Source organism: Amblyomma americanum, chromosome 1, assembly GCF_052857255.1.
Source record: "Amblyomma americanum isolate KBUSLIRL-KWMA chromosome 1, ASM5285725v1, whole genome shotgun sequence".
Lineage (NCBI taxonomy): Eukaryota > Metazoa > Arthropoda > Arachnida > Ixodida > Ixodidae > Amblyomma > Amblyomma americanum.
In genome coordinates, this window is record NC_135497.1 from 249,160,496 (window position 1) to 249,174,755 (window position 14,260).

At 48.3% G+C, this 14,260-nt stretch overlaps 1 protein-coding gene across 1 annotated transcript; it reads left to right on the forward strand.

Moving 5' to 3' along the window:
* The first annotated feature begins 6,281 nt into the window (after positions 1 to 6,281).
* LOC144096559 (uncharacterized) lies at positions 6,282 to 7,196 on the forward strand. Its single transcript, XM_077629400.1, has one exon. It carries the CDS (start codon positions 6,312 to 6,314, stop codon positions 7,164 to 7,166), a length of 855 nt encoding a protein of 284 aa, XP_077485526.1. The 5' UTR covers positions 6,282 to 6,311; the 3' UTR covers positions 7,167 to 7,196.
* The last annotated feature ends 7,064 nt before the right edge of the window (positions 7,197 to 14,260 follow it).

Consider the following 14,260-nt stretch of genomic DNA (forward strand, 5'->3'; position numbering starts at 1 on the left):
TTTGTAATAATAACAGTAATATTTGGGGTTTAACGTGTCAAAGCGACACGGGGCTATCAAGGACGCTGTGGTGGAGGGCTCCAGGGTAACGCAGACCAGCTGAGGTTCTTCAACGTGCGCCGACATCGTACACCACACGCACGTGTTAGCATTTCGCCGCCATCGAATTGCGGCCACCGCGGCCCGGAACGAAACCGCGACCTTGGGATCAGCAGCCTATAGTGCCACAGCCTGTGAGCCATTGTGGCGGTCTTATTTTGTATCTGCTCACATAGGCAACGAATGCCTCCTAAAGTAAATATTACACAATGTGGTTGGGTCGTTGCGCCTATGTTTCACATGTGTGGTACATGACGCAAAGAAAGAGAAGTTATTATCACACGGTGCTTTTTAGGTAGAGCAGTGCTAACAATTCGATTAAACCCATACGCGAACACGTGAAAACGGGATACGCTAATAAATTCAAGATTTCTCATCAACCTGGCGTACAATGCTTTAGAATTGCCGGAAACTCATTACAGAAGGGCCAGTTAGGTTTCTTCGGGCACCAGACTTCCTTCAGTTTTGTTGTCGCATAGACTGGGTGCCATTTTCGCACTGCCTAGCGCAGACAACGTTCGGTGGGTAAATCTACGTGCTAGCAGGTTTTTTTTTTGTCTAAAGAAAGAAAAGTATGTAATCTAACGTTCGACGGAACATCGTCTGGTCAGGGTTAAGCATTGTTAACATGAAGATTGGGTCACTGACCAAGTCAAAAAACGAAAATGACGTTTCGGGTGCCATACGGGGCCCTTGTTCACAACAGGAATGCTTCGGAAAAAGGAAAGGCTATATAGGTTTCAGCGTCCTTCGTAATATTTTGCCCTATATATGACGTAGCGTGCCCATATTATTATTCAGCGTGTTGGCCGCCGTCTGAATGATTATGGACTCCAAATTTAGTCTTGCCGAAGTGTTTCTTTCGGTTGCCAAGATTGTTGCTGTTGGAGACCCTAGAGAACCCTACCATAGTGTAGTCAGTATATGCGGAGCTGCTAAATTGCTACAGAGGACTGAGGCTCAAGTACCCTCCGCCACACAACTCATTAACACAACAAGAAGCAGTGAACTGGCGGAGACTGCAAACAGGAGCATTCTTCAACCTATACATTCTACACAAAATGTACCCTACACAATTCAGGGACACATGCCCGTGGTGCGGGGCAACCCCCACGCTATACCACATTACATGGGAGTGCAAACGCAATTATGCATTCCACAAACTCAAAACCCCGAGTGCGGAGCAATGGGAGGGTCTGCTCACCAGCAGCGAGCTTACAGCCCAAAGGGCCCTTGTGCAGCACGCATGCGAAGCAGCAAGACCCAGCGGAGCCCTGGAATAGGGGCCCGACCTTGCGAAAAGGCCAGACTTCAACGATGAAGACGACGGCCCACCGCTAATCTCATTGAGGTTTCAATAAATGGTTTTCTCTCTCTCTCTGCCTCCTCCCTGCCTATCTTGCGGCCGATGTACTGCACGTGTTCTGCAATCGCATTCTTTGATGAGCGGTTGTTTCTTACATCACATTATGCGTCGCTGAAAGCTTCCGGTTTCCCCGACGTAGAGGGTGGGGCAGTCGCTGCAAGGGATTCTATCAGCAACACCGGGAAAATAGGCAGGACAGTTTGCATTCTCGTCCTTCGAGGCGGACATGCATACGATTGCAGAAACAGGGAGCACACACAGTTTATTGAGAAGCCCGAAGAAGAACGCTCCCGCGCTACCATTCTTGAATCGCGACGCACAGTGCAACCCCGCAGCAGACTCGTCCAGCTATAGTGGAAATGACTGCAGATTACTACGACTTTCGATGAAGGCGAAATTCTAGAGGCCCGTGTACTGTGCGATGTCAGTGCACGTTAAAGAACCCCAGGTGGTCGAAATTATCCGGAGCCCTCCACGACGGCGTCCCTCATAGCCTGAGTCGCTTCGGGACGATAAACCCAATAAACCAATAAACCAAACGACTTTCGTGGCTGCGCGTCATCGTCTGTGTCGCACTGGAACCTTCCCCTGCTTTTGAGTGTTTGCGCGATTCGTCAGCAGCTAGTGCAGGGGGCGCTGCTTGGCGTAAGTACACGCGCAGGCCTGTGCAGTTCTCCACGGACAACGTTTGCGCGGAAACTGGGAAATTTCACGGAACAAGACTAAATGTACGACAGCGCAACTAGGGAAAAATCGCCAGAGTAAGGCTCAAGCGGCGTTGTGCTCTTATTTTTTTCAGTGTCGCGCTGTAGTACTGATGTCATGGATCACCATTTACCTCGCACCATTACTCTTGCCTTGCGCTCCATCTCACAACTTGTTTGCATTACTGGGGAGGCTGTGGCGATCTGAGCGCTGCGCAAATGTGTTCCTCCGTATTCGTCATCCCGCGGATGGTGTCTCCGTCACTGGGGAGGAAAGAACACCAGTGTGTCCAGCGGTTGCACGCAGGACACTCGGTCAACTCGGCGAACGCCACGCTTACGAATCGCGGCGCACCGCTACGCATGCGGTGTGGCCACTGCAGTGGTTTGTTCGTGCGGACTTTCTCTACAAATTTAACCTAATCTAACAAGTGAATGATATGCTCGCTGACTTTTAAAACAGCAACCTGATCTACCGTTTCAATTACTGCAATAGTTGTTTCAAAGATAGTCACAACACTACTCAAATCTTTGAGGGTCTATTTGCTTTGCCGCGTTCCTGCAGCCTTGATTGGATGAGAGGGATGCACCTTCCACAGTGCTGCCAACCATAGGTGGTATGGAGCATAGTTCACGGAACCAACAACCTACCTGCACACTGTCTGCGCGTGAGGTTTTTTTTTTTTTGCGTGTGTTACATTAACCAGCTCGTATTCGCTCTGGTTTGATGAAGTGGTGGGTATCCAAGGGTAGGTTTATTCCGGAGCATTTGCGTCAATCTGGACACATTGTAATGAATCATTCCTTCTCCTGTGATAACCATATGCTGAAAATCACTCCTGTTCTGTTGTGCTTTCATTCCTTTCGCAGCTTTTATCTCGTGAGGTGCAGTTGCACAGAGCGGCGCCGCAATATGCTTGTTTCCACATACGAGATAACACAAAATTTGTGGTATCTCATATGTGGAAGCGAAGCGCATCGCCTTGTGGAAGCCGGTTACCCAGCACATCTGCTAATTGCTGTAGCGGAAAGCATTCTCAGAAAGCCAAGGAAAGAATCCTGTGGAAGGAAGGTCTCGGTGATACGCTATACCTGCATGCTGTTCACACAACCGGAAGAACATAGGAAATAGAGCAGGAATTGATTTTTTTTTTCATTTCGGTCCTAAAAGAAATTGCACCAGTCATGTAAAAGGGTTAATTATGACACCCTAGAGAACCCGACTGCATGACGAGACACTGTCCGCATCTTGTAAATTATGAAAAAAATGTTTATTCCATCCACTTGTCATGCGTTAGCATCTATATCGGCTAAACCGGGAGGGGTCTGAATGCAAGACTACAAGAACACAAAAGAAGTCTTAAAGATGTAAACTCGGAAGAAGTAATCAAACACTTCAACCAGTGCAAAGACTGCAAGCCTGACTTCGGAAGAAAGCTGTTCTGTGCAAGTGCCGGGACACACCACAAGGGTGATAGTTGAAGCGCATGCCATTTCAAAATTCCCTGGCTTCCGTACGTCTGAGCAAAAAAGTTCTGCTGTTTCTGAACTACAATAACAACTTGAATGAATGGAGAGAATGGGGATAAGGGTGAAATAATCGTGCCATAGATGCCAGAGCTGTTTTTATTTCCTTGTGTCGCCACGACCCTGATGCCTATACGCGCCAGGCTGAGGCAATAAAGCAGTTTGTTTGTCAGCGCCTGTGTTTGCGTCCTTTTCTTGTCTTATCCGTGTTGCTACCGCGCGGTAGTCTTAAGTATGCACAACCAACTACCTAACCATTACATATATTACTGCAACTTAACTAGCTAAATAACACATTATTTCTTAACGTTTAATAGTTTACTTTAGAGGCCATGACTGTCTTGCAGAAATGAAGCTTGCCATTGACATAATCGATAGGTAAATCGCAAGAAAAGTACGCAGGACGCTCACGAGAAATAATTTTGTAATTTACCAATAAAAATTTCATTATTTCAATATCTAGCATGTTAGGAGTGCACTCAAAAAGCCTATGACTGGCTTGACAGAGGGGCGCACCCCTACACACTGAAAAAGCGGCAGCAACAGAGCACGGGCAGTTCAACATTACGGATTATCGTGCATAGCTAAACATTCACTTGAAAGGCTTAAATAAGTGAGAACAGTTACAATAACATGAATTGGGTGCACAAATACTTAAAATGCGGAAGAAATAAGCATAAACCATGAAAAAAAATTGGAGGAAGTCCGCAGCTGGCAAAACTGCATAATCATGCCCTTAGGACTTACCGGACAAATTATAAAGGTTGGTGACTGTGAACTTAAGCATTTGGCGGCCGTAATTCGCGCGAAAAGATGGCACATACCAGACGTCGTCGTTACGTGTTGGGTAATAATCACTTTTGGGCTGTAAGTTAGCTCAGGTTAGCTATAGTCGGATATAAGTTACAATGCATGCAGGGAGCTGCGCCACAATGGAGAGAGGGTCTATCGCCGACCATAGAGATTATTCCCTTTCATCTGCCACTGCCTACATTGTCATACTAGCAGGGTCACGAGAATCGGCCGACGCCATTGGCTGGAAGGGGGGTCCTTTGACGGGGAAAGGAAAAGCCGTTGCGTTCTTGAGTTGTATCCGACTATAGATCATCAAAGAAAGGGTCGTTATTTTTCCGTTTTCTTTCATAATATTTATTTAGCAATAAATTATAGGGGAAGGGCTTAAGTAGAGCGCTAATAAATACAGATACGTAAAACAGATACAGTGCTTGAAACCGAGGAAAAATGCTAAGGCGTCCGTGGGCTGTGCGATGTCAGTGCACGTTAAAGATCCCCAGGTGGTAGAAATTATTCCAGAGCCCTCCACTACGGCACCTCTTTATTCCTTTCTTCTTTCACTCCCTCCTTTATCCTTTCCCTTACGGCGCGGTTCAGGTGTCCAAAGATAAATGAGACAGATACTGTGCCATTTCCTTTCCCCCCAAAACCAATTATTATTATTATTAAACCGAAACTAAACTAGCAATAGAGCGTTGGGGCTACGTTGTGCTTCTGTCGTCGCTGAAAAGGAAAACAGCAAAAAATTGCCCAAACTAGGCTACAGCTTAGTTGAAACATTCGGCGAGAGCCGTCGTGTTGTAAGTAATCCATAGCCTTGTTTGGCCAGTAATGTTTTTTCTCTTCTTTCCATTTCTCTTGGCATCCCTCCATTTTCTCCCCCTTCTATCTTGATGATGATGATGATGACCTCAGGCTTAATGGCACATCCTTCTCTGCTTCTTCTCTCTTCCTTTTCTTTCTCCTGGCTTGGTGCCGATGAGCTTTGAAGCCTCGATCGACAATTCACGTTCCTTCAGCGATCTGTGCAGGAATCCCAATTTCTGCAAAGGGTTCCATAAAAATTAGAACGTAATGTGCTAACTGTACCTCGTCACTGTAGCCTGCATAAACATCTGCCTCCATTTAAGCAGCCGACGACCTGCTTAGTGAAGCCCTTTCTGGGGTTGGTGGTATCCGCCCTATTAGCAACGCAATCATTTTACCCCCCCCCCCCCCCCCCTCACAACACGCACGAAACTCCGATGGTTATATGCCGCTTGTTCTCGGAAAGGGTGCCATATAAAGCTGAACTGCGAAGTTGAGAGCGCGGCAGTCCCGCAATCTGTCAAAGATTCATTCGACAAAAAATGGTAAAAGCGATAGTGGATATAGTGAACGAACAAGCTTTACTTAGACTTAAAACATCTTGGTAAGAGCGTGCCAGTATTCGATGGCCGTCGTCGTCCTCTTCAGAGCGGTGCGTTCAACACTGAACCTCACTTTACAGATTTGAGATTGCGAAGTTGTCATATTCAAACCGATTAGCAATCATTGGGTCCCTGACATACGTTTGAACAGAACGCCGTCTTGCACGCCGCGCAGGATGCACTATAGCTCGAGGCTTATACGTGCCAAGTTCTCCGGCAGGTTCTCGGATTAGAGCCCCACCCTTTCTTTCAATATGTTTGCGAAATGCGCCTACTGTGGTCCCTGACCCTTTCCTTCGCTCATTGTTTTGACTGTTTTTCTTCTCCGTGCGTCCGTGCAGCGCCTCTGGCGCCAGCATCTTCCCGCGGCTTGCGCGTGCTGCGGACAGAGAGGAGAAAAAGAGGAACGCCATGGCGCCCGTCGGAAAGCTAACGTTGCGGCTCTTGCTGGTGGTACTGGTTGCTGGGCTGGGTGTCATAACTGCCAGAGCACAGGAGCAGGCCGCTGAAGACAACCAGCAGGCCCAGCCCGCGGCAAGGTCCGTCATCGTGGCCGAATCGGCCGGCGTGCCGCTGCTGGGCAGCCCCGCACTGGCGCCGGCCAGTCACCAGGAGTACGTCGCTGCGCAGCCCGCCGCCACCTACGACGCAGTGCCACGCAGCAGGCTCCGCCGAACCGCCCTGAGTCTCCGGCGGCGGCGGCGCCTGGACAACCCGCGCTACTACTACCCGAATGGGGACTACTCGGCAGACACCGAGATCAGCTGGGACAACTACCACCGGCGAGCCGCGCGTGAGTATGCTGAGGCGGCCAGGCGGCCGGACTCTTACCAGGCCTCTTACGCGGCTCCGCTCGAGCCGGAAGCGGAGCGCTTCAAGGCTGACGAAGGCCACAGGGAGGCGGACTACGGAGCCGCTGGCTACGATTACAGGTCCGGCTACCAGCGCCAGGGCTACCAGAAGCAGCGGCGCGCCGCTATGCCCCCGCTTCGGCAGCAACCCGAGCAGTGGGGTTTGTGGCAACAGGACTACGGCACCCAAGGGCAGCAGTCATTGAAAGTGCGCTACCCGCAGTATGACTACGGCGAGGCGGCCGCTGCCTACGCAAGGAAAGACCCGTCCAGCTTCTACGCCCGCGAGGAGGCCGCCAGCAGGGCCGAGGTGGGCAACAACATCCCGCCTTCCAACTACGCCGCTGAAGTGGTCGGCCAGGACGGTGTCGTGGAGCGGGCCGGAGATGTACCGGTCGCCGCCGCCGCCAAGTAGTGCAGCAATAAACCAGAGCGATCCGCTTGCTTTCATGCGTTATGTAAAGTTTCATTCGCAAATTATGTCAGAGAAAATGTATGAGTTGTCAAATATCATTTTTCACTGTTCGTGTTTATACCGAGCTCTTAATCTTGAGCAGCTTGTCAAATGGAGCAAGACAACATTGACTTCTTCTGTCAACTAAAAGTGTATAACATCCGGAAAGCGTGTCAGTCGGGCATGCTGCCGTCATACACTCTTTGGTCTTGACTGTGCCTTACTTTTATGTCCACAATGCCGGGAAGAGGGGGGGGGGGGAGGGAGTGGACAGAGGTAGTATGCTTGCCATGAGCTTGATGCTGCTTTAACATGGTTCATTCAAGTGGCCTATCTCCGGCCCTGCGACGACCTAGCTGTCTACCAGCGATTCTTTCGTAGCTATCCTACGATGCGGTGAAATGAAATGCATGGTTTATGGGGAAAATTTGATTGAACGAGGAGAGCAAAGCTGGCCCACGGCGTTACTGAGTAGCATCAGTCGGACAACGAAAAGATTCGCCGTGACCACAAAAGTAACAAAGACGTGTACGTTTGCTTCAGATTTCGCGTGACGGGGGCTGCTCCTCTCTGTTATGATCGGTGGTATCTATTTTATGAACAGTCGGGTTCATGCTTTGAAAACGGCTCCGCGGGTGCTTGTATGGGTTTGAGCAAAGGGCGATTTTTAGGTAGTTGTTCATAATTCGTAGGCATAGCTATAGTCTGACACAACTGGAGAACGAAGTGGCAAATATGCCTCTCAAAGGATGCCATGCAGCCAATGGCGTCGACCAATTCTGTCGTGGCTAATACCCTTGGACCCGCTAGCGTGAAATCACAGCGGGTGGCAGATGAAAGGGGATTGCCGACGGCCTAATCGAATTAACCGCGACGTCATGAAAATCAGTCGACGTCATTGGCTGGAGGGCCTCCTTTGAGGGGCATCTGTAGCTTCGACTTGAGTTGTATTTGACCATAGCACAGAACGGCGGAATTAGAATGGACGAGATGAGCACTAACTGACAACAAAGAGTGCAAAGCGCTGGGCATCTGCATTTGTTTCCTTGAGAACATTGCTTCGTATGAACTAGCAGTTGCCAGTTAGCGCTCGTATCGACCATTCTTCTTGTTCTGTCTTTCTGCGCTACTCCTCTGTGTTAATCGTAAGGTAGCTTTTTGCTTTTTTAATTCACACGTCTTTTCGTGCTTTTTCATGCTTCTTAAAATCTTCGCATGGATCTCCCGGAGCCCTAAACATATCCTTATCATCCCAAACTTGCATGAATTGAGGCTTACTAAGATCGAGCGCCGCGTGTGTGGGTTTGTGCGCTGAACATGTTTGGTGGACGCTACATGCTGCACAACGATTCTTTAGCTGGCGATTGAGTCGACAGGCTGGTGGTGGTGAAAAAATATTTATTAACCATTAAATGGTCACAGAGGGGTGATTGGGTTGGGGCCCTATTGGCCCCCTCCCCTCACAATAATACGTGGAGCCCCTATTCCGGGGCCCCATTGGCAAGCAACGCCACCCCCTCCCGTTGAACCAAGGCCTTTTGGGTAATGAGGTCTTGGCAGGCGAGTAGGGCCGCCTCCCAGTCCTCTCTGCAGGTGGGGTTGGTTTTTTTTTCTGGGGAGGGGGGGGGGGGAGGGTGATTGCCGCGTCCAAACCATGTGGAAGATGCCTGGCGCCGGTCAGGCGGCCAGCAGAAGATGAGAGACGCTGGCTACAGGAAAGTGCCCTCGAAGGGACACCTGATCCTCTCGCAGCTATCCCCAGTGGGGCAAGCGGCCTTTCCAGGAATTTGATGGTTGCTCCCGGCCGTGTGCAGGAGCGGTTGCAATGGAGGAACCGCTTGGTGAGAACCACGGGGGGAAGAGGGGGCCCGTGGGATAGCCGGGAGAAGCGGTGGACGCAGCGGAGACAGAGGTTGCATCCAGGTGCGGTGAAGTGAGGCCGCCATGTGGTGAGAAGGCGTTCTGTATAGCTGTAAATTCAGTACTGAAAATTTCGAGAGGGGTCCGGCTGAATCGGCAGAAGAAGAGAGAGAGAGAAAAGAACCTGCTTCACTGCAATTATTGCCCGCGAGGAAACACACAATGAGCAATAATTACCTTCTGACAAAGTATTTTGCTTCACCATACTCAAAACTATCAGCTGTACAGTATGTATTTCTTCATGAAAAAAAAATATGCAAAGATGTCAAACCATGCAGAGGAAGAGCGAAAAGCGTAGAAAAAGTATGTGAAAGAAAGCAAATTAATTTTAAAGGCTCAATGGCGCTCATTTGGGAGACACGACGGAAATGTGTCAGTGGTCGCCCTTACGAACTACGCTCATTGACCATACACCGATTACTTTTTAAATTCTTTCATTTTTCGTTCTTTGCGTCTTTTTTCTCGTCTTTTTTTATAACGCAGCGACATCAATCGCCCCGTACTCTACATTCACAGATCCCTGGGAGTTCTCGTACCACTCCTGGAGCGATGGTGCCGCAGTTAAGCGATGCGTCACTGCCCTGCGATGGCAGGCGCTGCCACCGGTGGGGCTTGTGAGACTCAGGTTGCTCTTCCCGAGCGACTTCTGGCCACCAATCATTAATTTAACTGCCACCTGCCGCGGTGGTCAGTCTGCTAACAATCCGGCGGGCAGGGCTTCACTTTCTCCGCGTCAGGTCCGCTCTAATGCTCACGCATTAAAACTGGTCTTCAGGAAAAGGAAAGGTGCAGTAACTCACTCCTACGCGAACGCCTCAATTGCGCCGCGAGGAAAGGGATAAGAAGGGAGTGAGAGAAGAAATAGGGAAAGAAATGCAGTATTGGAGGGTTGTGGAAAATTTTAAACTGGAGGAATAAAACCAGTGTTCATTCCAGGCGAAAGGAGGAAACAAAGAGCGTATAATAAGCAAACTAAGTAATACAATTGCGTAGCTCTTCTTTGCAGAAAGACAAGATACATCTCACACTCATAGTACGTGTTTGGTGAAAAAAAGTGAATTCGTATGCGGTTATATTTAGTTTCACCGCATTAGCAATATCTGGGTACGCATTACTAACGTCATTACTTGCACTCCATAATGCTTTCTCTGCCTTTCTACAGCCAGCAAGTGATGTTCGTCGCAGGGTATATATAGGCAATATTTCTGTTAGGGTAGTGATTGAAAACTCAGCATCATTTCTTGTAACTTCATTAAATATACGGACGCTTATATCTCTAAAATCTGCTACGGTGACGCTCTAACATGAGCCCCGGATGCTAGGCCCGGGGTTGCTGGATGCGGCGGCCGCATTTCGGTATTTCTAGTAAAAAAAAACCCAAATTCGGCCGCCGCATCCAGCAACATTAGGCCTAGCAACGGAATACCTATGCCACTGCGTGACCATAGTGGATGTTAAGTAGAGTTAGGTATTTTCTAGTCCAAATTTCGAGAAAATTATTTCAAAAGCCAATAATAATAATTGGTTTTTTGGGGAAAGGAAATGGCGCAGTATCTGTCTCATATATCTTTGGACACCTGAACCGCGCCGTAAGGGAAGGGATAAAGGAGGGAGTGAAAGAAGAAAGGAAGAATAGGTGCCGTAGTGGAGGGCTCCGGAATAATTTCGACCACCTGGGGATCTTTAACGTGCACTGACATCGCACAGCACACGGGCGCCTTAGCGTTTTTCCTCCATAAAAGCCAAGATTGCAGCTAAGACATACCGAAATGCGACCTCTGTATCCAGCATCACTGGACCTAACAACCGGATGCCTTTGCCACTTCATCACCCTAGTGGATTTCAGGTAGAACTAGGTATTTCTGGTCCAAAATTAGAGAAAACTATTAGAAAAGCCAAGATTGCAGCTAATGGAGGTCCACTGCTATAATTGTATACAGGACTTCAACGCCGCAATCATGGGGCTCCTCGTATGAGATTGCGAAGAGAAAACACTCAGCAGATGCAATCACGAATGAAAAGCTAACGTTCCTAACGGACCCAAGCGAGCCTACCAGAGTGGGCAATAGTGTCTGTAAAGAAACTACTCCATATCTGACCCTAGGTAAAAATCTAAGACGTGCAGCCTGGGAGAATTTGAAGAACTTGCAAAGCGATCACTTTATCCTGCAGACTGCGGTGGAGTGCAACAAGAGCAGCAGGAAGAGGGGGGGGGGAGGGCAGCGAGAATTACGAATTGGGATAAAGTCAGGGAGCGCAGGAGCGAAACGAAGGGCACAGCATTGAAGAATATGATGCATGGGCGAAAACGCTTTTGGAGGACGTGGAAACTTGCGCCAAGAAGGTTAAGACATCGGAGGACATTCCGGCAGTTGACCCGCATTTATTTCATCTATCTCACAAAGAGGTGGAAGAGGCAAAAGCTAATTTAGAAACTAAAGAAAAGAATAGCAGAACTTACGGAGTACGTGGAGCAGTATGCCTCAAATTTGGCCAAGGATAACTGGCACAGCCTCTGCGACTCTGCCTTTGGCACAACCTCTGCGACTCTTTCAATGGCAGACTTGACCTCAATAAAACCTGGTCCATACTGAGGTGGCTGACGGACCCAGGAAAGGACAAAAGAGAGCACAAAGCAAATATGCTGAAGGCTGTACACAACTTCAAGGGGAGCGAAAGGGAGCTCATTGCACAACTTAACAGAAGTACATACCTGTACAATCAGAGGGTGTCGGTCTGGAAATGAAAGACTACACGGGCACACATAATGAGGAAATGGACAAGGAGATCGCAATCTGTGAGGTTCGTGCTTCACTCGTGGAGATCGAGTGACCACCAAATTGCTAGCTAACTTGAACGAGAAGTCGTTAGAGGCTATCATGGACTTCTTTAACAAATGCTGTTCGGAACGAAAAATTCCACACGAATAGAAGATAGCAGAAGCTCTGTTTATTCCGAAACCCTGTAAAGAGATATGTATCGATAATTTGAGGCCATTATCGCTATAACGTCGTGCACCGACAAGTTGATGGAAAAAGTAGTATATAAAAGAATTTACAGACATTTGGATAAGAGTGGCTTCTTCCCAAACTCGATGTTCGCGTTCGGACCAAACCTTTCGACTCAAGACATATTTTTACAGCTAAAAGAAGAAATCGACAGAAATCGACAAGCTATCAGACCAGGACAATTCTAGCATTAGACCTGAAAGGTGCCTTTGATAAGGTCAAACTTGATATCATACCGAAAAATTTACATGAATGCAAATGTGGTGCGCAGACGTATAATTATATTAAAGAATTTCTCTCGGATCGAAGAGTTATAGCTCAATGTCGGAGAAGTGAAGTCATAGTACACGAAACTGGGAAGTAGGGGCACACTGCAGGGGGCAGTGCTATCACCTTTGCTCCACAGCATCGTCCTATTATGACTACCGAGTAGGCTGGACAGAATACGGGGTGTCAAGCACGCGCTGCAGTGCTGACAACATTACGATTTCGACCTCCGAAGGGTCAATTGGGAGTATGAAGGAAAGACTATAATGTGCTGCGGATACCGTGCGAGAATACGGTAATAGTTGTGAACTCCAATGCGCACCTAACAAATCGGAGTTCCTAATATTTAGAAATAAAGGAGACTCTCACTCTGTTACAGTATTTCTGGGGGATGGGAGGGACGCAAATTAAAGAGGTACCACTTGCAAAAATCTTAGGTCCGTTAATTGACAGCAAGGCAAACAACGCGGAATGGATTAGGCAATTGCAGGCAACAACTGAGCAAGTGGCGAGAATGATCAGTAGAGTATCAAACCACAAACACGGACTTGGAGCAAAAGTCACCATAAAGTTGCAGGCTTTTATTGTAAGCAGGATCGCTTACGCAGTACCATATCTGAAATGGAAGAAAATTGAGGACAAGCTGGGCGATCTAATACGCAGAGTATATAAAATAGCACTTGGTATCCCGGTCAACGCAGGAGCAGAAAGACTACTACACATGGGCATTCCCAATACTTTAGACGAAATTATTTAAGGCCATTTGATTTCGCAGAGGATACGGTTATCAGGAAGCAGGACAGGAAGGGTCGTACTGAATAGACTAGGGCTCCCATGCATTTGGCCTACGGCGGACAGAGAGAACTGGGAAGACCAGCATAGAAGCAAGATCGAGGTACAGCCCATTCCGCGAAATATGCACCCGGAACTTCATAAGGGAAGAAGGAAGGCTTGGGCGAACGCCATCAGGGGAACGTGAGGTGGGATGGAAGTGGCAATTTACGTGGACGCGGCAGGACCGGTCAACGGGATATCAACCATAGTATGCACGGATGCGCAAGAGAAATTAGTTAATGAGGCATCAATGCGATGCCAGGGAATCGGCCAGGCGGAGGAGGCGGCGACTGCTTTGGCGATGGTTTCCCGGAAGGGCTCTTGTGTATTACGGACTCCCAGACTTTATGTCGAAACGATATCAGAGGAAGGATTGGTAAACACGCAAGCAGAATACTCAATACTAAAGCAGAAACAGACTTTGCCCATAGTCATATGGACTCCAGGGCACTCTGCGGATGTTGGAAACGAAGGCGCTCACGCCGCAGACTGCGCGCTATTACCCCGGGTGCCCCAACATTCGCAGGAACATAATTCTTCAGAGCCATTATTAAGCTATAGAGAATTACTCCAACATATGAGATTAGCAAGGAAAGTATACGCCGAACTGTACAGTGAGCAAGGGGTCATCCTAAGGAAATGGCCGCTATATGCTTCCAAATTCGTACGATCCGCATTGCGCCTTCTGCGGTGAAGTGGCTAACTTATGCCACATGGTGTGGGCATGCCAGAACAATCCAGCTGTACCAAGAATCAATAACCCAACAACTGATGACTGGGAGGCGGCGCTGTCCAGCTCACATTCAGAACACGCTTTCGCTGGTGAACCGGACAATAGCGACCACAAAAGCCAATGGGTTCCTGGAATGAGGACCCACCCAACTTACTGCGATTTCTTCTATGCTTTAAACGTTTTTCTCACTCAATTTAGTCCTAAATACGAAAAAGAAATTGTCAGAAATGCTGCGCATATGTATCTAAATCTAAGGAAAAACTATACTGATTTTTTTATTCCTGCAGCAGCTA